The sequence below is a fragment of the Arthroderma uncinatum genome (assembly GCF_011692745.1).
Source record: "Arthroderma uncinatum strain CBS 119779 chromosome Unknown scaffold2, whole genome shotgun sequence".
In the NCBI taxonomy this organism is placed as follows: domain Eukaryota; kingdom Fungi; phylum Ascomycota; class Eurotiomycetes; order Onygenales; family Arthrodermataceae; genus Arthroderma; species Arthroderma uncinatum.
In genome coordinates this window covers 1,055,307-1,082,934 of record NW_022983864.1, presented here as the reverse complement: position 1 = coordinate 1,082,934, position 27,628 = coordinate 1,055,307, and the positions used below count along the sequence as shown (strand labels likewise).

The window sequence follows — 27,628 nt, the reverse complement described above, 5'->3', positions numbered from 1 at the left end:
CGTGCCCCGCACGGGCGCTCAACCACTGTATGAGACGGAAGATTAAGGAATATGGTCAAGACCAAACGGTAACGGAAAGCTGGAAATAAAAAAAAGATGAAGAACTCGTTCACGATTCGGCCGTCACAGAACTTTGAGGTAAAGAAATGGGAGGGTTTCGCGGTAGTCATGACACCGCTTGCATCGTCGGTTATTGTCTAGCTGGCTGAACGGTTCCTATTAACATAAAATTAGTAAGGATATATAAATTTAACTGTCAAGGATGGAGAGTACCCACCGTCTCCGCTTAAACTCGTAGATGCAAGGTAGAGTCCGTTCAGGCCACCGTTTTCTTGCTGCCCGGTAGTGGTGGCAGGATAGTACTTGCGGTCGGCGTCGACGTGAGCATGCATTCCGTCGTTAACGGGTGTCATGGACGTAGGATAGACAGGTGCGGGCATGTAATTTTCATGCGAACCCGGCTGCAGGACAGTCGTCCAGTCAATATTCTGCTGCTGCTGCGGGTGTTGTGGGTGCTGTGGTTGTTGCTGATGTTGGGGAGGAGCCTGTTTGTTATCGGAAGGAATCTTAGCATCGATCGGAGGAAGAGCAATACTGGTTGGCTGGCCAACAGAGTCAGTTCCAGACTGCATAAGGAACGACGAAGAGTTGTGTTTGGGATCAGCCATCCAGGTTCTCTGATGCTGCTGCTGATGCGGAGGGTAGTGGGCAGCAGCACCGGCGGCGACCTGATGGTCTGAGGGACCACGGGTCAGGCCGTTGCTGCCACTTTGTACCACTGACGCATGAGCGGGCATAGGATAACCGAATGACTGATGTTCTGCGAAGCGGGGTTGATGGCTAGGAGCCATTGTAACCCCATGCCCATTCACGGGCGCTTCACCAAACGTAGTACCGCCAATACCATTGGGAAGTGAGATGGGGCTACTAACATCACCCTGAACCGGTTTAGGCACAACCCCCGCCGCCTGAGCCTTCTTGAGATGAGCATGAGGGTGAGACAAGTGACTAATTCCGGTTGGATTGCCTCGTCGGAGAGAGCATTTTTGGAAATGACGCTTGAGAATGTCGCTTCGCGAGAACGTGTCTTTGCAGAGAACACACATGTAGGGACGGTCACCGGTGTCTGTAGAATCACGTTAGAGACAGATTTAGATAAGAAAAACATAGGCTTAATAAGCACTAGGTAGGGTATTTTGTCATGTTTATCAACTTACGGCGCAACAGATGTCGCTTGAGATGCTTTGCGTGGAGGTATGTTTTGTTGCAGTGTGGGCAAGGGAATTTGCCGTCCGCATCCTTGGCCGGGATCGCGGTTCCCTTGGCGGTACCATTGACGCCGTTCGTGATGGCAGCCCGTCCTGGAACGCTGGGGAGAATCCCCCGTCGTCCCTGGGAGCCGACAACCTGAGTACGTGGAGCGTCCTTGGGGGCAAATGCAGCGGTAGTTGGTGGCATTCCATCAGCTGTCGTCCACATTGGGCCCTTGTCCTCTGCGCCAGTGAAAGGGCCACCGGGCATACCGTACTCGTGTCGCCTGTCGCGTGGTGGAGCTGGCGCGATAGGTTGAGGATATGCCTGAGGACCGGTGGTGGGCGGTAGCAGGCCATGCGAAGGGAACTGCTGCTGCTGCTGGTGCTGGCCCAAGAATGAGGCCGGTGGCAGGCTGTTCACGGGTGCGTGTGAGGCCATTGGCGCCGTCGAGGCTGCGTAGACATCATGAGCAGACGTGACTGGATACCTGGGCATATCATTTCGGAATGGCTGACCGAGATATGAAGGCATTGGAGAATGGCTCTGGGGGTGTTGTAGTGGAGGAAGCGTATGGGGCTGCGGGACTTGGTAAGGCGAGTGAACCTGATACTGGTGAAGATGCGACAATGGCGGAGGGCCTTGTGGAGGAATCGAGGCAGATGCCGGCCGCGAGACCTGCGGTCTGAGGTTGGGGTCCATGGCAAGCGTGGTGGCTAGTGGTAGCAGGTCTTTGGTGTATGTGTGTTATCTCTCAGCAATCATTGATTGTTGGAGAGGAAGATGAAGATGAAGGCAAGAGAGAGAGAGAGAGAGAAAGGCGGTGTCAATTGGCAGATGGAAGTGAGACCCCTGACGAGAAGCGCGCGTTAGCTGAGGTTCAACTGGATGTATCCGATAGCAGTCCCTTCGTCCGTACGACGCGGGCAACTAACCTGTAAGGACAGTAAGGGTAGACAAGAAGCAGCAGCCCTTGTTCACCGCGTCGAAGCTGTTCTGATACTGGTTGTTGTTCGTCGTCGACTTTGAGGCGTAAAAAGAAGAGAGTGGAGCGCGAGCTATCAGAACGAGCGATAGTAAGTGCCCTGTTGCAGATGCGAGTGTACCCACAACGGAAAACGAGAGGAGAGGAGTGGTTAGGAGTTCTCGAAGGAATGAAAGAAGAAGAAGAAAAGAAGAAAGTCGGGATGGAGACGCGAGAGGGTCCAGGAGGGGTAGAAGTAGGTAAGGGCGTTCAGGAACAAAAGGGAAAAAAATGGAGAGGCAAAAGTTTAGGGTTGAAGAAGAGAAGAATTGATGATGATGCTATTATGCCTGGATGGATGGGATTAATTGTGGGCAAATCCCTAGGATCTTTTTAGCCTTTTTCTTTTTTTTCCTTTTTCTTTGCTTTTTTTCCTTTTTTCGCTTTTTTCCCTATTTTTCTCTCTTTCACAGGAGCGTGGAAAGATATCCTGTATCCACTGGGCCAGGGTGGGTCTCCCACCAGAGAGATATATATATATATACGTATATATATGAAGAGAGTAGGGGGAAGAAGGGGAAAGACGACAGGGCTGAGGCGAGGTCGGACGGCGGAATGGCGATACCTGGCATCCCTCCGAGGGGGGTTCCCTGGTTCGCCGTCTTTCTTTTTTCCGCGTGGCGAAGGGAAAGGAAATCGGGAAGAGGGAAGGGTTTGGTTACGTAGTAGGGCAGAGCAGGAAAGCTGGTTGCTGGTTGATGGTAACGACAGGGAAGCCAGCAGCTATGGATCCGCCACATACGTCGAACCGTTGGAGTGGCTTGCAGCAAGTATGCGGGCGGGTCGCAGTCAACGGTGCAAGACTTACCTGAGGATAGATCGAGATGGGCTGGAGAGCAGAGCTGGAGTCCGCGTGGAGTCGAGAGTCGAGCCTACAGTACCACAATTGTAACGATAGCGAGTAGCAGGAGGCGAGACAAGGCGAGACAAGACAAGACACGACGAGACGAGACTAGACAGAACGAGGAGAGGAGGAGGGGAAGAGAGGAGGACGAGGAGATGGAGATAGATGAAGAGATGAAGGTGAAGAGAAAGAAGATAGATGAAGGTGAAAACGAGAAGACGCGTTAACAACAAGAGCAAAAGACGGAAGGAAAGCCGAGAAACGCGTGGGCTTAAAGCGGCGGGTGCGTGGCAGTGCGTGGTACTTCGTGCTCGGCGGTGAGACCCGTGCCGCCCTAAGTACCTTCTCCTTTTCTTCTCTCTCACGATGATATATTATAACTCTACAGAATATATGAAGATGACAATGAATTCAGAGCACGATGAAACAGTCCCTGGAGCTCCAGATAGCCGCTCACCCTGCCAGGAGAGAACCGGGAGGCTGCCATGTACCGTTCAGATGGTCCGATAAGGCGAACACTTCACTCGTAGTCGTACCCAAAGAATGAAAAAAGCGAGAAGTGAAAAAGCCAAAGAAAGGAAAAAAATAAACACAAAATTCAAAAACAAAGGGAAAAAGAAAAAAAGAAAAGCAAAAAAAAGAGACCTCGGGATCCTTGATCCCGGTTCGGATCTGCGAATGGGATTGCTGCCTGCAACCGCCAGAAACAGCTCACACCCTCACGAGTCACCACATGGCCGGCCGAGTGTTGCAGTACGTGTTCTGGCAGGAGAGGTGCGATATCCTAATATCCTGATATTCTTGAGGACGAAGAGGGATGCGCTAATCTCGGAGCTCGCGATGGCCTCCCAGGGTTTCGTTTCCTGCTGCTAAACCCCCGAAACGTGCATGAGGGCATAGACACTATCTTAAACCCTGCAGACGACATGTATACATTTGACGCTGGCTTGCATCATCACATCCAACGTCATCCCATCGTCACCTAACGTGCTCCCTCGACCATACATAGATGTGCCAACGCCTACTCTGTACGGAGTACAGGTTGAGCACTGCCTGACGTTGGCTATATCCAACTGTACTCCGTATTTGGAAAGCGGCTGTGACGAAACATGTCAACGGAGAATCCGGCGACTAGGTCAGGGGCTGAAATTGACCAGGGGCCGGATAGCTTCAGACATTCCAGCACCGTCATCAAACCCATCGTTCGATAGAGAAGGTGGTAGTTTAGAAGATAGGTGGAGAGACGCGGTTATCGCCTTGTCTTGCAGAGCTCCACACAGCATTGCAGACGAAGAAGAAGATAACAAAAAAGGAATTCCTGAGGATATGACTTACCATCTTACTATGAATTATCCGTGCTAACAAGAGTGAAGCGTCCCAACCAACTAGTACAGGCATACTTATCCACAAGCGGAAACCCGGAAAAAGCAAAGAGACAAGACCACGGACCCTTGAAGAGTGATGCTCCATAGAAGCCTCATCGAAGGGGGATCGAATCGAGCTGCAACTTCGAGCTGCCAGGTGAACAGACTCCGCTGACCAGTTCGATCTAGCAGCGGCGGCGGTGGTTGAGATGCCAATCGCTCAATCAATATTCTCGACTCCTCTCTGGATCGGTTAGCCGGAGAGCAGCTAGCCAGAAAATGGGGCCAAGAAGGTACCTTCGGGACATGGTATCGGCATGCCCCCCTTCCCAGTCGTTTCATCTGTCCATTCGCCGTTCAAGCTGCAATGTACGATGTCAACATGCCCATCACGGTAGGACAGAGACAGACAGATCATAGATAGATGGACCAGCTAGCTCGTTCGAATACGGCAGTGATGATCTCAACTATAGACATGCTACATCTCTAAACCAGAGTCTTTGCTCTTGATTATACCCAGCAAACAACGTTCGGTGCATCCCCACTGATTCCCAACGTTGCGGAAACCATCTTAAGCTTAAACAGACGCTGGTGGAGGAGTGGAGGAAGCCGGATAAACGGTCACCACGTCGACTTTGCAGGAGAGCAGAGGATAGGCTTGTTATGGGGTCCTGAATGGAGATGGAGGATGAAGATGCGATTTAAGGTAATCTCTTGGTCGTTTGTTCGTCTGTGGAGTCAAAACGCTTCTCTAGTCTATACCAACAGAGGTAGCATCCAAACACTCAACACTGATCGAAAAACGCCAAAGAGCAACATCCAATCCCTTGAAAGCTAAATATATTAATATATTAATTTTGTTCTTCCGTTTTATCCTCGCTGATAAACCTGATTAAGCTGCAGAATGCTATTTCCGTCCCAGTCTGAAACGGAGAATACGAAAACGAGAGGACCATGAGCAGATATCGTGCTTGACGGAAGAAAAAACGATAGTTCATATCCTGATTGCGCCGGGCCTTCAAGACTCGCCCGTTCACGCATCCGTCCCTTTCGCCCATTCCGCGTTCTCGTATAGGGGGTGGACAAATAATAGTCCGGGGTTGTATTCGTGGGACATCGCCGGGGTCCATGCCAACACTAGTACCAACATCAACACAACCCTTCACAGCATTTTCCTCCAGCAGATACCATTGTCCTCCATACTCCATATCTACCGAGTTGAACTTGAGAAAAGAGACCGAAAGAGACAAAAAGAAGGAAAGATACAAGTAAAAGAGAGAAAAGAAGAAGAAAGACCGCCAAGGCCCAAGCTCCCCGAGTGTCCTTACCTAAGCCGCGCTAGTGCTCTTTTGGGCCGCCTGCCTCGGCGAACTTGCCCGATCCGTCTCTCCACGCACTTTCTTCCTCTCTCTATGCGGATGTACGATGATGTTATAGGACGTCGCATCTCGCGGCCGATGTCACCTTGCTCCCTTCTTTTTTGCACTTTGCACGCTCGAATCCTACCTATCATTTTCGTGTTTGGACGGCTTGCTGGCTTATCTTTTGGCGTCGTACTCTACTACCGTGGTAGGTAGCCGATTATCAGATCGACCGCCAACCACGGGGAGAGACATATAACAGGCATATATCATTATCGTTATCTGGTACCCCCTGATCCAGCCAGACAGCAGCGGGAAGTTTCAATGTCAGACCTGGATGGTTCGCATGAACCAAGACTCGCATCTTTTCGCCTTTCGCCTTTCGTCTATCTTCCTGTGGTGGCGGAAAATATTCCGGTCAAGCGATGTTTCGTACATCTGACGGTGAATAGCGCAGAAAAAAAGTACGCTGGCTTAGCACAGACTACACGATAGTGCGAACCCGACAGAAGATGTGCTCCGAAAGGGCGTCACGTTGACGAATTAGTTTTTCAGGCTAAAAAAGCTTCAAACAAAATATTTGCTCCGCTCAATCTCCGAAAAACAAAATACTCTTTTGACGGGGAATATTAAACGCCAACCAACCTAATTTTGCTTGACTGGATCACTTCTACACGCCCAAAATAAGAAGACGATCAAAGCGCAGGGTTCAACCAGTTGTCAGTTCTTGTGATGCGATTATAATGCCGGCCGAGGCAGAATTGAGAGGGCCGCCCATCCGTCCTTTCAGCGCAGCAAATAGAAATCCTCGCCCGGCTCAAATTTACACTTCGACCGAAACTGCTAAGACACCTTGAACTAGCTGCTGTGACGTACATAACTCTAACACTGTTTGGTTTTTCTGCTTGTGCTGCTCGGGCTTGCTCCGGTGCGCTTTGCAAATTCAGACTCAACCACCAGGAAAAGGATGGCCCTGTGATACACGTGATTGGAAGATCTCGAGCGCCCTTCACTTAACTAACTATTGCCACAGGAAGCTTTTACCAGCGAATCATCAGGATCAGCAGAGATTGATAAAACGATAAAACGATAGAAAATCCAATGATGCCTCCTTATCTTTCAGGCATGAGATCATGTGGCTGAACGAGCTCTGGGAAATTCTGGTGAGGATGGGAGACGGAGAAAGTCGAATCAAGTTTCAGCTTTCAGAACTAGCGATTTGAATGATGTTCGAGTCAGTCAGTCAGTCCGAGCGGACGCCGAAGACAGTTTTGACCGGCGATCAATTGATCACGATCTGATGGGATGATGATGTGGCTTCCTCCCAATGAAATCTTATTTTATTGTTTTTTTTTTTTTTTTTCTTCGGTGAATCTTCCCAGCAACAAATATTAACCACTCCCGCCATTGCCACTGTGTCGGTGTAAGGTTGTACGAATACACGCATCACTGTTTTGTTCGTTTCAATCCCTCATTTCTTGATTTATCGATTTCATTCAACAAGTCGCGACACTTACGCTTCAACAACTTCTGGTTTAACTCTTTCGACGGGACGTGCTTCTTGCTAAAATCACCCACCACCACAGAAAAATAAAATAATACGAGGACAACAGGGAAGCGGATGCATGCTGCGTGTCATAACTACCTCATCCGTCCTAGCATGGCCTTGATTGCTGGAAGCTCGTATCCACAAGGTCTCCTCTCAAGCTTGAGGTTCGACATGCCGGATCCGCCTTCCGCTGGCCCTACCTGGTACCACGCACGCTGGCAAGCATGGACATGGGCCCTTTATCCATAACTCCGTTCATCGACAGTTCTTTCCCGGGACCAGATTTCATTCGACGCCGGAGGGGGGTTGTCAGGGTCCAGGGCGAGGGTTGAACACCTCCATGTAAGGGGGGGCAAGGCACTATTCTTTCCCTCTCGATCAACGAACTCGCGCTGCAGTGAAGGGAAAAGCAGAAGAAAGAGAATGTTCAACAGAAAAACAAGCTTCCCACGGTTCCACACATTTCCACATAGCGGTGTCCACCTCCTTACTGGGAACTCGACAATCTGGTCGACTTTAATATTTTACTTTATTTTCTTGTACTATCATTCGATCGGCAGCACTTTTGGCTTCTTCCCACATGAATTTCCCTTGTGGGCCGAGGTTCAAGGTCTCCAGTTTCTTATTTTCCTCCTTGGCCCCTGTTCCTCATGAAAATGGCACGGGGGAGGATAGACGGACTTACAGGCAGTGCTTGCTTAACGGCAAACTTTGAATTTCAACTTGACATGCCAGCTCCGTCTCCATATCTTCTAGATTTTTCTCCCTTTGCCCTTTTTTTTGCCCTTTTGCTTTTTCTTGGTTCGAGTCTCGGAGTTTAATCCCTCCAGGGAGGGATATGGTGTCCTTCAGATTTTAACGATTAATTCTCCCTTGGAACAAGTCTCTAACCGTCGCCATTTCCTCCAATCATACAGCATTATGTCCATTAAACTCGCGCTCAACAACTCCGATCGAACATCAAACGGCGCTGAGTCAACTGGGAATTACTTCCCTCTTGCGGTAACCTGCGCCATTTACGCAAGCCAAGCATCTTATTCTTTTTTATTTTATCTTTTTGCCCCCCCCCCGAAGCGGTGTTCCCGTGACCCCCTGTGTCGGCGCAATTCGGAGGGCTGGGTGCGTGGTTATTATCGTGCCCAACAAGCGACGTCTTCGAGTTCACGATGCGACGAGATGTCGCCCGATAGAGGCATTTTTAACGCAACAACAAAGAAGGCCGTCCCCCCAAGGCCGTCACCCAAGACCTGACAGGGCGCGTTTGCAGCGCGGGCGTGATTTCATCTGTGTTCGCTCTTCCTTTTACTTCATCAAAGACGTAACCCACACCGCCAATCGGTCGCCTGAGCAGGAAGGAAAATTATCATCACGCCATCGCCATGCCGTCGCCTTGACCCCAAACATAATCAAGGATGCCTTGATACTTTTGTCCAAGAAACCACATGGTTCTTAGCCGGATTCTCACTCCCGAAACGCGACTATCCCCTTCCGGGTGGGCGCAGCCAAATTCCCCTCGATGATGTTGGGATCATCAAAAAAAGGGCTGAGACATGGTGATATACCTGCATTATAGGACTATTATATCTATAGTAAGATATTATTATCCGCAGCCGCGTGCTATTATATCCACCTACCATGCCCTGTAGACTCCACTTAAGGAGACCCATCGTTCTGCACCGGCAAGTGTGGGCTGACTGGGCAAGGGGCAAAGGGGTACAACAGCTGCTTGGGCTAGATGGATGGATGATTGTTGATGGATGGTTGAAAGTGCCATGCGATTTCCAATCACTTAACTCCTTACCTAAGCACGATGTCTTCCCGTTATCTCTCTGCTCTGCTGAGCCAAAGTGTAGATGTACAGGCAGCAATCTTGCTCGATTCTTATTGTCGTATGTACGCAGTACGGGGGAGTTGCTCCGTACATCGTTGCGATTCCACCGTCGGGCCGCCGTTGGGGATGTGGGCTGTGGGCCATGCTGGGGAATAACGGCGTCAGAGTACTGGAAGCTGGAGCCTGAGAATATAAACTAATCACCTCCTCTTTCGTTTGTTTCATTGATATAAAATTATTCTCTTAACCTGAGATTCTCGAGTGATAGATGCCGTTGATGACATTCGTGTTCTTGTGATATTACAAGAACAAGTATCTAACCTATATCTTCGCCGGTATATTATCATTCTAGACTCAAGGGATTTGCACATAATTTCTCTACCAATTTGCACCATCCTTGATATATTGATGCATAAAACACAACATTGCCAATAACATAGGTAATTCTAGACTTCCTTGAACAATACCCAACGCAACTAATAGTATAACTACTTCCCCATGAATTAATAACCTGGGAACGAAGACTATAGGCGGTATCTGTACCCACCTTATTTCATTTTCAATTTCTCTGGCCATGTTACCTACATGGCAGTTGTTTGATGAGCCCAACCCCGGATAATATTACCGCCTACCACGTCATAGAAATATAGGGCTATATGATCGGAGGATGAACTCCTATCTTAGCTCTATGAGCTCATTCTACCTTGTCTCAAGGTGGCTTCCATGAGCATTTCATACCCTGTTTCTATATTTCTATGCATTATACCACGGTCATGGAGGATTACAAGAAACGAAATGAAAATGAAGTCATTCGGTTGCGAGATAAATATACAAGCCGTTCAAATTACTCAGTCATGCAATGGGAGATAATCTGCGTCTCTTTATCAGACTGGTTCTCGGCACGATCTAGAGCTTCTACCGTCTCACAAACAGACAATTGGGCCAGGACCCCGTTTGAACCGTCCTTCCACGACTAGCGGATTCTTAAATCAATTGTTGCTTTGTTGGCCGTTAGTTATTGCTTTTTCATTTCCCTGTCTGTTATTTATATAATAAACATCGTCGCCGGATCATCGTCCATTAGCAGAACGCTTCTACCGTCTGCTACGTCTACTTCCAATAATTATTCGGACTCTAGGAATATATTTCCGCACAACAACTTTCCTGTGATTGAACTATGGATCTCATGGAGTAAATGCTGCCGCTAATATGTGTCAAGACAGAAGAGAATGTGTTTTGCCCATGTACTTGGGATTCCCTCTGCCCATGGGTGTGTATGTGAGGAGTAATTATTGTGGAGATAAAAGAACTGTTCTTGTATGGATTTAAACTGGAAGGCATATATAGCAATGGTAGAGGATATACGTACTTATATTTAAAATGTCCAGCACCCATCGTTAGGGTCAAGAATGTAACAAGCTGAACATAATTATTGACTGACAAACCATTCTCAAGGTGAACAAGATAGAAAACTCACTGCGAGTCCCCCAAGACATGTCGAAGGAACTGATTCACCTACCTTTAAAAGACACAACCCGTTTTAATTTAATAAGATGACTTAAGCCGCACGGGGAAGTGCATCATACCTCGAAGGATAATACGCGTCATGAATAAACTGAAATAGATGGCTTGAATAATTTTGGTTCATATTGCGTGGGCTATCCTATATACTATCCTACTCGTAAAGTTTCCTAACCTATCCGACTATTGAAAAAAGGCCGTATGATATGAAAGAGGTATCGTGCTCCAATGCTTAGATGCGAGTGAAGAGAAAAAAAAACAAGGAGGGGAATCAATTTAAAACATTAGACAGGGGTGACAAGGGAAATGGTATGAAATTTAGCTGATTAGCTGTGGGGTATGTTAACAGATAAAGTAAAAAAAAAAAGAAAAGCAAGAAATATTATCAAGGGAATAGCAAGTGGTGTATCAGTGCTGAAGAGGGGAATTGCTCATCTGAACGCAGCACGTGAAGGACATGAATAACGCAGGAAACAGTAATCAAAAACGCTGAGCGAGGGGGGCTCGGTACATGGAACACGAAGCGAAGTGTATCTTGTCAGGCATACCAGATGTGTCAAGAGTCATTCACGTTCGTCTGACATAGTTGAGATTAGAGAAAGGCGACGTAATGCATGGGGCTAGGAGTGGTGACGGGTATCTACATTAGGTTGATGGAATTTGACTAAGGAGATGGGGGGAGTAAGGAAAGGAAGGGCAGTGACTAAGATTAGATGAAATTTCCGTTCATCTTGATCTCGTTTCCTGCTTCTTTACCCTTCTTCAGAGCTTTGGCGAGCATGAGCTCACGCATCCAGTTGATTCGCTCGTCGCGAGACTTGACGGCGAAGTGGTGGTTTTTCCCATTGGCAGTGAAGATTGACTTGCGGTCGGTGGGCTTTGCGGCGGGGATCAAGGAGAAGGCGAAGGCAGTCTCGTCCATTCCCTTATACGAGCCGCCGTTGCTGTTGAGATTGGCTGCCTTGCGGAGGACAGAGCGTTTGAAGGCTGCCGTGAGCTTAGAGTTGGATGCCAGGGACGAACAGGCAACGGCATAGTCGTCAACGTCGATGGATTCGAGGGCCCTGCTGTGACGATGGGTGTCAAACTCGTCTTTGTGCATGGCAAGCACAGTTCCCTTGAGGGTGAAGTGAGCGTCTTGCCATTCATGACGGAGGAGGCGGGTGGTCCTTCGCTTTTTCATCCATCCGCTATGAGTGACGTCAGGATCCTTCTGTGTCGATGAGGATGAAGAAGAACCAAAGGAGCCACTACGTTGAGAGGTAGGTACGTGTGGCTTGATGGCAGCATCCATCTCTGATGGGTGCTCAATTGGCGAGAGGCCTTCGATTTCATGCAAAGGCGTCATGGCATTGACGGATGGGTGTCGGCGATGACGCTCAGGTCGAGTTGACCTTGACCGGGCAGGCGGTTCGGGTATCTGTTGCTGGCGGGTTGAGATATTTCCGTATCTCATCCCTGGAGGTACAGATTGGGAGGTTTCCCTGGCCAGGGGCTCAACAGGAAGAGCTGTGACTGGGACATCCATCTCAGAAAACGGAGTTCCCTGACGGTATGCGTTGTCATCAAATGCGTATGGGTTGTACTCCTGTGTTACTGTTGGCGAATTCACAACTCGTGCACCCATAGAGGGAGTAACCGTGCGTAGAGCTGAAGCTGGATCGCTGCTGGAGTGGCATTGGTTCGGTATGGTGAGTTTGGGTAGAGATCGGAGCTGGTTTGATACATGGACGGGTTGTTCCTGAGAAGGGAGCGGCGGGAACATTTCCAAGGGCTGCTTTGTTGTTGACGAGGCTGGGTCCGAGCTATGCATATGCTGGAAGGTGAGAAATTGTCTGACATTTTCTTGTGGATCTCGTGGCCTAACTCCGTTCAAGTTCTCTGCATTGAGCTGTAATTCGGAGTGCAGATCAGGAAGTAGACCTGGACCAAGAACATCGGACGAAGCAACAAGAGAGGGCGCGGCATCTGACTTTCGGCTGATTTGGGTCATGGCGGGAGTAGGAGGGACGACTTGATTTGTAGTGGCAACGAGTTCACCATCCAGGAGGGTGAACTCGTTTGGAAACTGCTTCGCAATCCGGGCAAGCTTCCTCAGTCTCTTCTGATACTTAGTACAGTTCTCTCCCTTGGAACACTTATGTGGCTTGGGGAGTAGCTGTTCTATAGCAACGATGGAAACAGATTCGGCAGGTGAAATGATATCATCCTCGGAAATAACCCGGTTGCGGCGTCCACGTCGTTTGGGAGCAGGCGGACCATGTCTGACAGCGCCGTCAGGAGACGCAGATGTGGTACACTCTGGGGACTCGACCTTTGGAAGAGGAGGACTGTTTGACATGGAAGAGTTAACCCGTGCAAGCTCCGGCATGGAAGAAGGATCAGAAGCCGTCCGTAGGTTCTGGATCATGTTCATGAGGAAGTGACGCTTGCCGAAGGACTGAATATCCAACTCCTTAAGGTCGTCAAGGTGTAGATCGAGAAGAACGGCGCCGGAGATATCGTTTTGGATGAAGCGTTCGACCAGGTTGTCCTCCACACCCACCTCGTACATCCATTCGGCGACTTGGGTTGGCGTCCAGCTTTGGACAAATGATGACGAGCTGCTGGGTTTCTGATGGGACATACTGCTGGACGCCCTTGGAATCTCGGTTATATGAGCCGGCTCGGAGGATCTTCGTTCTTGTGGCACCCAAATCGGAATCTTAGTATCTTCTAGAGATACGGGAGAGAGCGACAGTTGCCATTCATCGACGGTAGTTTTCTCGAGCATCGAGCTGTCCATGGATCCTCTAAAGAGATGGGGGCCTGACGGACCCTGGACCGGTTTACTTAGGTGCCGTGATTGGAGATCAAAGGATCTGGCCTCATAGGGACCAGGGGTTGGTGGTTCATCTGAGAGCGACAAAGTAGTAGCGCTATCAGTTCCAAACTGGAAGGTCTCTCGTTAGCGAATCGAACGGCCCCCATTACACAGCAGTTACCGCGTAGACTTACAGACTCTATACTCCTTCGTGGAGATTCGGGGTCGGAATACTCTGCCTCATAGTCGAGGTCTTGAATCTCGGTTGCTTCAGATAGAGGTCGTGAGTTGAAAGACGAACGCTTCATGATGTAGTCCATCGTCTGATTGCTGGCTGGCGGGAACATCTGCACACCACCTTGCGGCAGCGGTGGGATATAGGTGTAATCCTGTACGAGTATAAGCGAAGAGTCACTCTAGATAAACCGAAAAAGTCCGTCTTACCATGATGCAGGTCCACCTCCGCAATCCAAGGCGACGAGGGAAAGAAGGCGCAACAAAAGCGTTTTCTCAGGTAAACGTTGACATGTGTATCGAGAGAGTCGGATAATCTGCCACTTGGTTAAACTACTGATAGTTGTTGGAGAGACGATGTATGGGTGACAGGTCAACTGCCGCCGAGTTGGTTCTATAATCTAGATCGGTGGGTATGTATGTTGAACAGCAGGCACCAACAAGTGTTGAGAGTGTGAGACCCGACGGAAAGAGATCTCTAGATAGGAATATATCAAAACGACGTCTTGATTATCGATTCCTTCGGCTGCGTTCAATCGAATGTTCGATGGAAGGGGGCGGGGAGGGGGCCAGCTGCGTGATGGGGGTTGAGCATATATATCTTTTTTTAGGACTTCGTATGAAGGTGCAGCCCTTGTACATTAACGTACGCACATCCGTATCGTATTGAAAGTGAGATAAAGTTCCAGGGTAGGGGCGGAACCCTTGTCTAGCGGGTGTGATGTGATGGCTCTTTCACACTTCCTGGGGGGATGTATGAAACTAGATCTCTCTTGATGGAGGGTGGGAAAGGACGGAATATAACAAGAGACGGCGCTTGGGGAAACGGCAAAACCCACCCTCCAACAGTTCATCTATTATTTAACGTCCGGAGCCTGGGAGGAAAAGTTGTAAAGCGAACTACCAGCGCCATTTGTGTGTACAACATTGTACTTCGGGCAGGACGGAGTACCTTTTTTGCAACGTCAGTGTGGCTGGCAAGAGACTGCTCTTCTCGCTTGTAACCATTCACAGGGGAGGGATACCCCCAGCACGCGGAAGGCAAGTATATTCGAGTAACCATATTCTGGATGCAGGCCCGTCATAATACTACATCAAGACGATATGCTGGGCGTACCGAGGCCGAAACGATATCTGCACCAGCATAGCTCGAGCAGGACGGGAGGTACTGGCTGTGACAAGTTCTTCAGCCCGTGCAGGGTGCATGCATCAGGTACACTGGATGTACACCCTATCCGTCCACCGTATAGGCCAGTGGTATCATTCCTGCATCATGTCCGTGTTATATGGGGAAAGCAGAGTGAAGGGCCGCAGCAGGACGAAGGCAAGCAGAAAGTGGACTGGACGGGCGGGACAAGCGTGACGAAACCCAAGATTAGCTGCATATCACAGCGCCAATGGCTGGCCGGTGGCTTCCCCTTGACCGTCCATCGTCGACATCTTGTTGGATAGGGCGAAGAAGCACTCTGCGGCCAACCAGGCGGGCTATCAAGCCAGCGTCCCCCCTTACTCGCGTATTGCGTATTGTAAAGAAGTGGTCCTCGACCAGGAGGCCTCGCGATGCATGCCGTTGCGGAGCCTATATTCACCACCAACTAATGGTCGGGGGCGAGGGGGCCGCCGTCTCCTTGCTCGGCGCTAACCTGAGGTCGCAGGCCGTCTGTAGCGGTTGATTGGCTGTCACTGGGGTCATAATGTGATGATGGGCTTGCTCCCGCATATCTAGACTATCGACGACTCCTCGCGGCCGCTGGATCACACACAGGCGAGCGAACAAAGCGATCGATCGAGCAGCAGCTTTGCGAGCTAGCTGGCCAGGGAAGGCGAGGGAGGATATCATCTGCTCGTTCATCCACTGCGACGGAAACCAACTGGAGAGCAGCAGTGATTGTTGCCCTGTGGTCGACTTTGCAATCCTCGACTGCGGTCGCCGCCCCCTCCTCACTTGATGCCGGGACCGGGGAGGGCGATGTACTCGGGTCTCCCCGGTCTACAAGGCTTTGCCTCAGGCTTTTGCCGTCGTTCACACTTTTGCCTGGTCGGGCGTATGTGCCGGGTGTTAACTCCGTATCTCGTGGTGCTTCAGTTTTGCGCCGCGCACTCCCTAAGCGCCTGCACGGTCGCATTGATACAATTACATTGTTCACAATGCAAGCCTCTTTGCTCTCTCGAGTGTCGCTGATACGCCTTTGACTATCATCTTGTCGATGACGCCGGCGATCGTGATCCTGGCGCTGCGAGCGGGCGGTGGGGGCCCGACGGCCGCATGAACAAAATCTCCCTCGACGAGGTATATAATTTGCTCGCTGTTATCGTGCATTGCCGTATCCTTCAGCGAAAAAGCCAAATATACATCTTGACTAATCGCAGCGTCTTGCCTGGCAGCGGTTTTGGCACGGGAACGTGCATCTCAAGGTATGTAATATGCAGGAATGGTGCATTAATTATTATTAGTTTTGCTGTACTGGCGGAAGTATGGGCCTAAGGGTAATATATCAGTCCAATCAGTCCGATCTTGCAGGCATTATCCTTTGTTCACAGTTGTTGGCCTGCAGAATGTACCTTACTGGTCGCTGCTAGGTTCGTTGCAGGCGGTTACTCGGGCAACATTTTTCTGCTTCTTCCTTTCTGATACTCCCGTACGGCTTGCTTTTTCCTTGTATACACTTTCTCCAGCGCGAAAATCAATGCGCCCAGGAAGTTACTTTTCCGTCGTTAAGTAGTAGATCTGCTGTCGTACGCCGTATTGTCCTCAATATCATAGGCAATATGCAGAATATAAATTGTCGCTGCATTCCCCCCTCTCCCTGACTGAACGCTATTCTGCTGGGTGCGTCGGCAAGCGGCGCCAGCACATAGATGCGTCTTCCTCTGTATACATGTCTAGCATGGTACAACTGCTAGATGGACTCGGGCATTGCTACGGGCAAGGACACCCTAGGACGACAGACAGCCAGAGGCCGGAGGCCGGAGAGAAGGGCGCTATTCGAAATTTATTTCGCGTACAGGTTTCCATTCCCTATTGATATCCCTTTCGGGCAAGAATGACGCATGCTAGCCTCGTTGCTGGGGCATCTGGTGTGCTTAGGATCAGTCGTTTCTTCATCGTCACATTCGCTGGTGTGTTAAGGCTGTTGTGTTTCTGCTATAGCTTCGCCTGCTTCCGATCTACGTAAACCTGGCAACGCTCCGGGCAGTGCTGGTAGACGCCGTATGTATGTCTCTTATATTTGTTAGACATGTTTGGCATGATTCCCTGTTCAAGAGATCATCCTTGAAGTTGGTTGAAGAGCTGCTCCGTGAAGCGCAAACCAGCTCATGGGTCGAGCTAAATATATCATCCATGCGCCTCACAAATGTTGGATGTCTCATAAGACTATCCATCGCCTGTAGAAGAGATTCCTCTTTCCGTTTAAAGATATTAGCCAACAGCCTTAACACGCATAATTAACACGGAACGAAGATTTGTGTGGAAAACATTTGAATACAACCGTCGGAGTTTAACTTTGGATGCGGGAAGTATGCGATACTCGGTAGTTAGTGTGTACCGCGTAATACGCGGTGAGAGCGAGCGATACCGCAAGCTCCTGCTGCTGGTGAAGTAAGTGGCGTCTGTAGGAATGGCCTGCTGATCACAGAGAGTCCAACGCTCTGCTTGCATAGAAAAACCTCACCAGGCCCAAGGCAGCAATTGGATTCCGATAGCTTGGTTATCGCTCTCACACCCTTGGACAATCTGTAGCGGATATTTGCCACAGCATGACAGTGTAAGCTGTGGTGAAACCGCTCAGGTGACATGATGCCTCTACACTCGCCGTTGAAGCCTCCGGAGACGGGAAAAGGATCAAGGGGGAACGATACACGAGGCGCTTATGACGTGGGTTGAGAAGGCTCTCCATCACGCAGTACGAACCATGTGGACTGCATATGTAACCGCAGCAGACAGAAGGGAAATAAGAGAATGAGGCAACTTGTATTTCATTCTACTTCTTAGCTCAGGGATGTTTAGTGATCACAGCTGGAGCCTACGCCTGCAGGCGTAAATTGCGGGATATTGCAGATTTCGCCGCCAGACTGGGAGTTGATGCAATGTATTGCACCTTGAGAGGCATTAGGGAGCTACAGCTGCCCTATTAGTACGCTGAATATGCTTGCTTGAGGCATATATATGCGGCACATTAAGATATGCTGGCAGCTGCAGTGTCTAGGGATAGTGCATGATGCTGGGACTGTGCTTCATTGCCCATTTTGTGACGCACAGAGAGTTTATCACTCGCTGATATTTCTGCGCGATAATACCTAGAAATATGAGCATGACTGATGTTATAATCGTGGCACGAAGTAATACTCTTGAATATGGAGCAATTTGGTCAAAGCGAGTGGCTTATAGGGTTGATAATATGAATCCTTTCACAGACTTGGTGTAGTGCTCAGTCAAAGATCTCCACTCAAGAATAAAAACCGTACTCGTCCTCTTGTCATGTAGATGGGAGGACTGTGATTGCCTCGAGTGACATTGTGACGTATTAGTGGAGTGGCCAGAAATAAGGTGAGATATGCTTAACGGCTAAAAGGACAGCAGATGGAGAAACCCACTGCTTCCCTGCCCGGCTCCAATTACACATATCATGTCATGGCCAGAACTCAATTGCTTATTCGAGCTGCAGTTACTCCGTACAGCTGGCAGTTCTCTCCCGAGGCTTCAAGGCGCGACAGAGTGTAACATGTGTAATCTGAGAATCAGCATTCCTCAAATTCAGATCGTGAGACGTCTGTAACATGTTCTGACGTCTAGATGTAGCTTTATCTCGAAAGCGCCATCATATCATATGCATGTCATCATGACATACGGAATATGTCACATCCATAAGGGTTTCTGGGGAATAGGGTCCTGTTTCCGGCAACGCGGGTACCCGCATCGACAACGAGGATTAACGGATGCATCCCAAAAAATTTTTACACTGGATACCTCAAAGTATATAATGGATGTATATAACTCGAGTACCATGGCTATAAGAATGTATGTCTCTCTCTGGACACCGGGGAACAGGGTGCGATCCGACATATCACGATTACGTCCAGGCATTTGGCGGTGTATGGTATAGGACTCGCCATATAATCTTCCGAAATACCGACAATCCTGGGCAGCGGGTTCTTAAAAAACCTTCTCTCCAGAGAATATATAGAATATATTAGATCACTGGACAGTGTTTGCTGTTCACATCCGACTCGGGTGGAAATTGATTGATATTCAGGACTTTCTCACAAAAGTCTCTTATTCAACGCACACGTCCGGAAAGTGATGCTGATTCAGAGACGCAGAAACGAGGAACTGACCTGTCCTGGAACTGAGGCACAAGGGCTTAACCCTGCAGTCGGATTGGGTATGCATATATGTTATCTTTGTCAGGGACCGAACTTGATGGCTCCCTAGATGGTATGATGGCTGGCCACTCAGGATAGGAGTGGTAAGACGAAAGGGGTACTATATGAGTAAGTGTACGTACATGCCAACTCGCCAATTGCAGGTAAATTCGCCATCCATCAACCATAGGAGCCCGCCCAGATAGGAATGTGCCTTGCTGGAGAGACGGGATATCGTAAGCGAAGACAGGTTGATTACTCATGGATGAGGAACGAACTCGGAGGCTGGAAGGCGGCCCAAGCAAAGAGACTCCATCTCGGCCGGGTTGGCGGTCCCCCCGTTTACTGTCTACCGTGTGACAGGGGAACTTTGCTCGCTTGATCTTCTCGTCTCGGGAAGGAAGAAAGGCAAGAAAGGAAGAAAAAGCAGGTCATGTGGAGGGAGCTAATTAACCCGTATTTCTCTTGTTAACTCGAGTTAATTAGCTGCCATTTATAAATAGAAACGTAGGTAAAGCCCTAACCGAACCTTAAAAATTAGGAGTTAATTTACCTTCAATTAGCCGTTCTATAATTAAACATAATTGTTGCTAATTATGGCTTCCATCCCTGAGTAAACATCCAGGTTTTGCGACCACGATCACCAGGCCTCCCACTAGCGGGATGCATCTTCGCGGGGAGCATCGACACCTCGGCATCAGGCCTGCGCCATTGGCTGGTCAGGTGTGAAATATGCAAGTCCAACGGCGTCGTCACATCGCCCGCCAAGCAGGCCCCGCGAGTCACAGTGACCGGCCATCTCGGAGTTCTGGTGGAGTTGAAGCCTGAGCCGTCGAGTGATATCATGTACTCGATACCTGGCCCGACGCGTGATCTGCCTTTTGTCACCTCTTCGTCGTGCATGAGCATCCCGGACGCTCCACACACATCACATCCACCTTCCTACCACGATCCTGAATCATCGCTATGCATGTCACCCCAACCACCGCAGAGGCCTATACTATACTTCCTTAGGGGGAGTAGCGGGAGGAGTGGAACTCCAGCTTTTCGGCGATCGAATGACATCCCACTATCCCGAAGCTTGGCGCACTCTATGTCGACCAACCTCTTCTCGTTATCGAACTGCTCGCACTCGGTTGGCCCCCGCCGCTGAATTAATTCCATGGAAGGGAAAAAGGACCATTAATTACTTTTCCTTGGCGGCCATGGCGTTGTCAAGGGGTTCATGCTGAGGCTGCACCCTGAGATGTACGACCCTTTCAAAGTGTGCCTGGTTGGAATGGCAACAGACGGATCTGGTCTGGTTCTACTCGGCCTCCATATACGAGTTGCCTCCTACAATGTACCCCGTACAGTCAACGAGCATGTCGCTGGACACCCCGGCCAGTTCGTCCCAAAATGCCACCCCGAACCCACAGGGTACATCGCTATCGTACTTGGAGAGATCTGACCCAGGTGCCGCAATCCCTTCCCTCTTTAGGTCCTAGGGAGTCAACTGTTGAGAATCTAACCGAGATAGGAGATTAATTGCTTGCTTCGACCATCTGGGTGGCCAGAAATAAAAAGAAACCGACCTATTTACCCGTTGCCACTGGTTTGTCGGTATACATGACTTGCCTGTGATATCCTACGCTAAGTACTACCCAAAGTAGGAATGGTCGACATTGAAGAGCATCTTGCAAGGACAGCACTTCGAGCCTCTGATTTGCTGGAGACCAAATGGAGATACTTCCTTAGCTGCACACCCCATGCGGATACATCATGCCCTCCAGCCTATCCGATGCTATCTCACACCTCCATGCTGCAACACCCCCGCTGCACCCTTCGATCCATAATACCCTGGTCAGCAGCATGCTTGTGCGCAACTAAATTCGACCAGGGCGGCTCGCAAAAATAGGACTGGCCAGTCAGTCTTGCCAAGCTGCCTTCCTTGCATAACCCTTGAGCTCCCGTAGTGGACTATTTGCTTCTTAGCTCCCATTTGAGTTCGGATCTCCCAGCACCCTATCTTCGAATGGTTCAAAAATAGAAACACCCATCCGGCGAGTTAGCGCATCTCAATATCGTTATTAAACTAATCCTGCCCGGAGCATAATCTTTTTAACGAACATAATTAATCCCTTTTGTTCGTCAAGGCTTCACCTGTCCTCTGTCGCTAACACATTCTTTTCGATCAATCTCCCTGCCGGTCAGGTTTAGAGGTTATCTAATACTCTCCCTTTAGTGACACATCCTCGACTTATCTACCAGGGACACAAGTCGTCTTCTTCTCGTTGCTACCAATTTACTCTTAAAGCTAACCGTCGCCGTTCAAAAAATGTCTTTCGCTACCATCGCCCCGTCCCCCAAACCCTCAGTTTCGTCCCCAGACATGGCCAGCTCTATAGAGCCCGTCAAGCCAGCCTCCAAGTCCTCGAAGAAGTCCTCGCGCAAGTCTACAGGAAGGTCATCGTCTAGTTCAACAACCCAGGGAAACACCGGTGTCAAGAAATCAGAGAAGCTACATCGAAGATCCCGCTCTGGTATGTAGAATCTACTTCTTCCTCCCCGCGTGCCCAACAGGAGTTGGTACCTGCATACTAACATGTAAACACAGGTTGCTTCACATGCCGCCTGCGACGCAAGAAGTGCGACGAAGGTCATCCCGCATGTCGAGCTTGCAAGAACCTCAAGCTAAGGTGTGAATACGAGCGACCAATGTGGTGGGGAAACAGCGAACAGAGAAAGTCGCAAAAGGAGTACATCAAGGATCTCATCAAGAGTACCAAGATGAATGAAAAGACCGTTCCGTGCCCTCGCCAAACTTGCTGCACTTACAGTCCTCCTAGCCTTTCTCATTCGGCCCCGACCCCTGAGGCGTACCCGGAGACCATGGTACAAACTCGAGATACCTCTTTGGAGCCCCCGTACTGTTTTGAGGGGGAGTCTAGCCACGTTCACATTCAAGATCTCTACGACCCATATGCTCCTCAAGATCCAGCGTCGCACTTGGATTCTACTGGTTACTGGTCTGCTCCCACACCGTACGAAGTTGATGTCAAAACTGAGAGCGAACTGTACATTAATGACATTCCAACTCGACGGGACTCGTCAACGTCGACTTTCAACACGTTCCAGCCTCCACTTGCTCATACTATGCTACCTTCCTTTGTGGAGGACGATTGGGCGCAACACGACGTTTTCGAACCCAAGGGCCTCCCAGAGCATAACTGCTTCGAGTTTTCTCACGGACCTTCTGGCGTTCCCTCCATCCAGGTTGAAGATGCCGACCGTCATCTGCTAGATCACTTTTTCGAACATGTTGCCAGCAAAATATTTCCTATCCTGGAGACAAGGAAACGAGGAGGCGTCTTCACCGATGTCATACTTCCAGCAATCGAATCGAACAAATGTTACCTGCACTGCTGTCTAAGTATCGCGGCCGTTCACCTGAAGTCAACACAGCAAGTCTGTGGGGACCTCGTTGACACCGATATTCTCAAGCACCGCTACCAAGCAGTTTCAGAACTTTGCTCATCTCTCAACCAGGACACTGACCACCTTCAGATACTTGAGGCAACTCTCAGCATGGCTTTCTTCCAATGTGCCGTCGGCCGCGCGAACGATTCTCTACCTGACGTCCCATGGCACCAGCATTTCCAAGCAGCCACCGGTTTGATCCACAAGCTAGACCTTCCACATCGCCTCCTAGAATCTGATCACGGAACAGTTCACCCACCATTCAGCATGAGCCTAGCTGCTTGGATCGATATTTTGGGGTCGACGATGCTTGGTCAGATGCCACAGTTTGCACATACCTACAGGACCAAGCTCTTTGGCGGATCTAGCGCTGGATTGTCCGAGCTCATGGGATGCGAGGATCGAGTGATGTACTTGATTGCAGAAATATCATGCCTTGATAATCTCTGCATTGAGGGCCGAACTGACCACTCCAGCCTGTGCGGCCACGTCACCAACCTTGCGCAACAGCTCGACCACACCGAACCGCCACCAGGATCGCTGGTAAAGCCATTCTCCGAAGACGGGGTCTTGCAGCCACAGCAACTCGCAAAGAACATTACTGCACTATTCCGCGTTGCCGCCCGAATTTATCTCTGCAGCCTTGTACCCGGAGCCCAGCGCGATGAGCCAGGCACCGTTAGCCTAATCTCCCACGCTGCCGAACTACTTGACCTCATCCCTAGCGGACCAGAAGGCTTTGATAGCTCCATTGTTTGGCCTCTCCTTATCTGCGGCTCGCTTTCAACTCCCGGCAGCACATTCCGTGGTGCCCTTAGCAAGCGGATCGAGCAGATTGGCGAACAGGCAGAATTGGGTAGCTTTGGCCGCATGGTGTGTTTACTCCGAGAAGTATGGCGCGTTGCAGACGCAAGGGCTATCGCGGAAGCGCAACAACCACCGGCTTCCTCCCCACCACTGAACGGGGAGCACGCACAGCTAACGAACCGGATTGTTCACTGGCGAGATATTATGCAACAAAACGGCTGGGATTTCCTCCTTATCTGATTCTACTTTGACTGAACTGATACACCGATACTGAAAACGAGACGATGTATTACGATAATTAGCCTCGCGGGAGTTTGACACTCTCGCTAGGCAGAGGAGCCGGTACTCCTTTTTACGATCATTTACAGCGATATTGGACCGCCCAGTAGATCTGGGCTAGCGACGCTTCAACCCAACAGAAGGCATTATGATGGATCCTTCTATATACATAATTTTTATTCAATATACCCCTTTTTAGCTTTAGCAACTCCTTCGCGACCCAGCAACGGTCTGGAAAGATTTACCTTTAGCGTTTGAAACCCTCTTTTTACGACTCCATGGGCGGCTAAGCCTCAAACTGCATAAACCTGGGGGCTGTTTCCGATATGCAGGGCTTCACTCTATACTTTGGGGGCCCGACTGATCGCCCCCTATTCTGCTTTGCCCTGCATCCCGATGGGCACACTTCAAGGAAGGAAGTGGAGCACCGTCTTTTCTTTTCGCCCTGTGACATCTGCCGCCTGCTTACTTCACCTATGACTCAATGTAATTTTAAGCTGAGATACTTTCATGCATCATCTGGCTACTAGGGATAGACATATGTGGGTTTGGAACATATGCAAGGGCGAGGAGGGCTAACTCCCCCTTATACTCACTCAGCTTACAATTAGTTAGTTAACTCAAGCCTCCAACGGCAAACAAATAAAAGAAAAAAAGTTGTTAAATTCATAATTCTTCCACGTAAGCCTTGTTTCATGTTGCCTTGTTCTTTCACTACTTCGTCGTTGCTGGTGACGCGATGCCTATGCACGTTCTCGAGCTTGAGCCAGCGCTACACCCTGGCTATGTTGCCTTATAGACTTCACCATTAATGCAACGATCTATCAGCTATAACGGGAAATTGCATGGAAGAAATGTTGTACAATGCAGTGAGCCTTACCACCTTAATAGATATAGGTGGGGGCAAGGCAGTAAAATAGGGGGTTAAGTCTGATATAGGATTACTAATCTCCTCCTGGGTCTATGAAGCGAGATTCTGAATTCCAGTTAACATGTGGATCGACTGGCCCAGTGGTTAAGGCGTCCGCTTTACAAATAAAGTTTCGCGGAAAATCGCAGGTTCGATCCCTGCGTCGATCATCATTTACAATATTTTTTTATTTTTTTCTCAACCTCCTACATATTATCTCGAATGGATCAAAAGAGTTATATGAAACATAGATACATGACTATCCTGATTCTTCGACCCTCTGCGATTTTTTTCGTCCAATATTAGGAGTATCCAAGGCCAGGCTGTTCTAAGTGAAGGTGATGCCAGGCTGCATCAGGCCTCGATACAACTCATCAAGGACATCTCTTTTTCGTTTCTTTTCCTCTTGCTCATTCTCTTTTGATTCCGCCTCCAGCTCTTCGTCTTCCTGGGTCCGGGAAGTCCACGCTCTAATGGTGCCATCCCCGTGAGCTGAAAATAACTCCATCCCTTCTCCAGAAGCACCATTCCCCCTCCAAGCAAGGGCATTAATCCTCGCAGCGCTCAGCGCCGTGGGTCTTCCCCGTAACTTTTCCCTATTTATTAAGCCAGGAACACGCAGTTGTTTAATAAAAGTGCCATCGCGAATTTCAAACATAAAAATTTCCCCTCTGCCATCTTGGTCGTTATAATTCGGCCAAAGAAGCACTTCATGGCCTGGTAAAAGCGTTCCAGCGTTGTTGTTTTCAGGGAGAATAAGAGGAGCCCGCTCAGCAAGATGTAGGGAGGCGCTATTGCGAATGCGGGGGCCAAAATGAACCAGTGTGTTAGCGCCAGTTGAAGCGTCCCATACACGAATCCTCGAATCTTGACCAGTACTTAGTAGATGGCTACCATTCAGTGTCCATCGAACTCCAGTCACTGTGCCATTATGGGCACGGGAGCTGGAATGATATGGCTTCCTGGTTTGAGAACTGTCAAGATCTCGAGATGGTAAGACACCAACTGCGTCATCCATATCAAGGGAAGCAATTGCTGCATTGCGACCGCTCCGTCGGACATCAAAAATAATTACTCGATTGTCTTTTGATGCTGACGCAATCAGATGGGGGTTGTGAGGCGCCCACGCGACGGAAACAACAGCCGCTGTGTGGGCTGGGAGAGCATGGGTTGAAAGCCCAGATCGTAGGTCTAGCAGTCGTACAGCGCTATCAGATGTCCCAACTCCAATAAGAAGATGAGATGCTTGGTGCGCTGATAGTGAGTGAGAATATGGTGTTGAGTGGAGGTTGAATGTGTGGACTGGAGTGATCTCTGATTCTCCCAGGCTGGACAGTTTAAGTGTAGTGTCGTGGGAGGTACTAAGGATTGTTGACGGGGTAGGGTCGAATGGGTATATTGAAAGAGATGTAAGCGCATGAGTATGAGTCGAAGAATTCGTTTGTCTATAATACACTTATAATAAGTCGGGTTGGAATGTACCGGCTGGTAGGTTGGGCGGAGTATACTTGGAGACAGAAGCGACGGGTTTATGCAGGTAACTTAATTCAGTCCCTCTGCCCTCTAAATCCCATATATGAATAGAAGCATCTGCGCCACCCGAGATCATACTGTTGCCGCAATTTTTAGCCACAAGTTGAACATATGTTCGCCTTCATATTGTACGCTTCAAAAATCCATACATCGAGAATCAAGGTTCAACATACTAGCGTTTCTCATACTGGTCGATGGCCAAAACATTCACCCCGGCTTTATGTGCCCAGACCTCATCAGCATTCAATTCTGAAGGATATATATCGGGTATACTTTCAGCTGGATCTGTGGATGTTGATTGAGCTGCATGTTGTTTGCTAGACGAGAAGCGGATTCCTGGCGCGGGCGCGAGGGCATGGACAAGACGAGCACATTGTGCAACGTGGAATGTGGAAGGATATATAGATCCTTGAGATCTATTAAAGATATACGAATTCATTCATTAGATTATGCCAGCTATCCCAGGTTAGCTGACGTTGATGTCCAGGATGCGGCTCAAGACGAGCGATGATGTTGATTATTACTAAGCCGTCTTGGCGCTATTTCTGGCAGTCTGGGAAACTTCCATAGATATTTCGACCATGCAATCACCAACTACAGTCCAGCCGCCATGGATAGAAAAATGGACGGCGAGTCACCGAAAACAGAGGGGATCGAAGATGTTAAACCGAGTAGGGGGCCGAAATATCGACATGCAAACGTTTATGATGCCGTTGCAGGTAATTTACGCCGCTTTGATATTCCCCGAAACAAGCATAATTGGTCTTAACTAACCTGTAAATTTTTGTAGGGCGTATCTCAAGTAATAGGTCTCAGAATAAATCCTCGTCCCTCGCGAACGACTACCGCGGTACCTCGTCAACACGGATATTCCCAGCTGTGGCTCCAGAAGAGGTCTTATTTCGGAGACAAAATGCCTCTATAAGATATATGGAAAATGATTTCTATTTTGCCAACGAAGACATTCCCGAGGATCAACCTTTGCCGGACTCTGACTTGCTAAAGGCTATTCACACATATGCTTCTGACTTTTATGGCAATGGAACGGTCGACCACGGCCAATCGACTTGGCGCAGCATGGATAAAACTGCACTGATAGCACTTGGTTTCTTGCTTGAAGAGGCTGCCGTAGAGGCCCTTGAGGAGACAGGAGATATGGTTCTTGTGGAAGGCGAGGAGGTCAGCGATGTCAGTGATTCCGAGTCAACAGTGGAAGTATCTACTGTGAGATCTCGTCAAACTTCGGTTTCGGCCATTAGCACGCGGCCAAAAGTCGAGGCATATAGCAGCAGTGGCTTCGATGATGGACTAGCACCTCAACACGGACGTAAGAAAAGACGACGGTTGAATAGCGTGCCAATCAAGAGATCTAGTTCCGAGATACCGGCGCCTTGATCTTGATATTCGACAAGAGTCGCGACGACAAACCCATTTACACTACGTCTAGCCACTGATGTAGAAGTCTACCTGTTCGCGCGTGGTATCTTATGTCAA

General features: G+C 49.3%; 4 protein-coding genes and 1 non-coding gene across 5 annotated transcripts; 3 read left to right on the top strand and 2 right to left on the bottom strand.

Moving 5' to 3' along the window:
* Positions 1 to 197: 197 nt before the first annotated feature.
* Positions 198 to 1,953, bottom strand: GIQ15_02272 (RfeC; the record flags this gene model as incomplete). The annotated part of the gene is made up of 3 exons (XM_033549689.1): positions 198 to 216; positions 274 to 1,126; positions 1,218 to 1,953. The coding sequence occupies 3 exons, from the start codon at positions 1,951 to 1,953 to the stop codon at positions 198 to 200; spliced, it is 1,608 nt and encodes a 535-aa protein (XP_033406850.1).
* Positions 1,954 to 11,454: 9,501 nt separating this feature from the next.
* On the bottom strand, positions 11,455 to 13,995 carry GIQ15_02271 (putative SAM and PH domain protein (Boi1); the record flags this gene model as incomplete). The annotated part of the gene is made up of 3 exons (XM_033549688.1): positions 11,455 to 13,677; positions 13,743 to 13,937; positions 13,993 to 13,995. The coding sequence occupies 3 exons, from the start codon at positions 13,993 to 13,995 to the stop codon at positions 11,455 to 11,457; spliced, it is 2,421 nt and encodes an 806-aa protein (XP_033406849.1).
* Positions 13,996 to 21,463: 7,468 nt separating this feature from the next.
* Positions 21,464 to 23,652, top strand: GIQ15_02270 (uncharacterized protein; the record flags this gene model as incomplete). Its single annotated transcript, XM_033549687.1, has 2 exons — positions 21,464 to 21,668; positions 21,743 to 23,652. 2 exons carry the CDS (start codon positions 21,464 to 21,466, stop codon positions 23,650 to 23,652), a joined length of 2,115 nt encoding a protein of 704 aa, XP_033406848.1.
* A 1,036-nt stretch (positions 23,653 to 24,688) lies between these two features.
* Positions 24,689 to 24,774, top strand: GIQ15_t0013. Its single transcript has one exon. It is a non-coding gene; the product is annotated as a tRNA-Val (tRNA).
* Positions 24,775 to 26,744: 1,970 nt separating this feature from the next.
* Positions 26,745 to 27,529, top strand: GIQ15_02269 (uncharacterized protein; the record flags this gene model as incomplete). The annotated part of the gene is made up of 2 exons (XM_033549686.1): positions 26,745 to 26,853; positions 26,925 to 27,529. The coding sequence occupies 2 exons, from the start codon at positions 26,745 to 26,747 to the stop codon at positions 27,527 to 27,529; spliced, it is 714 nt and encodes a 237-aa protein (XP_033406847.1).
* Between the last annotated feature and the right edge of the window lie 99 nt (positions 27,530 to 27,628).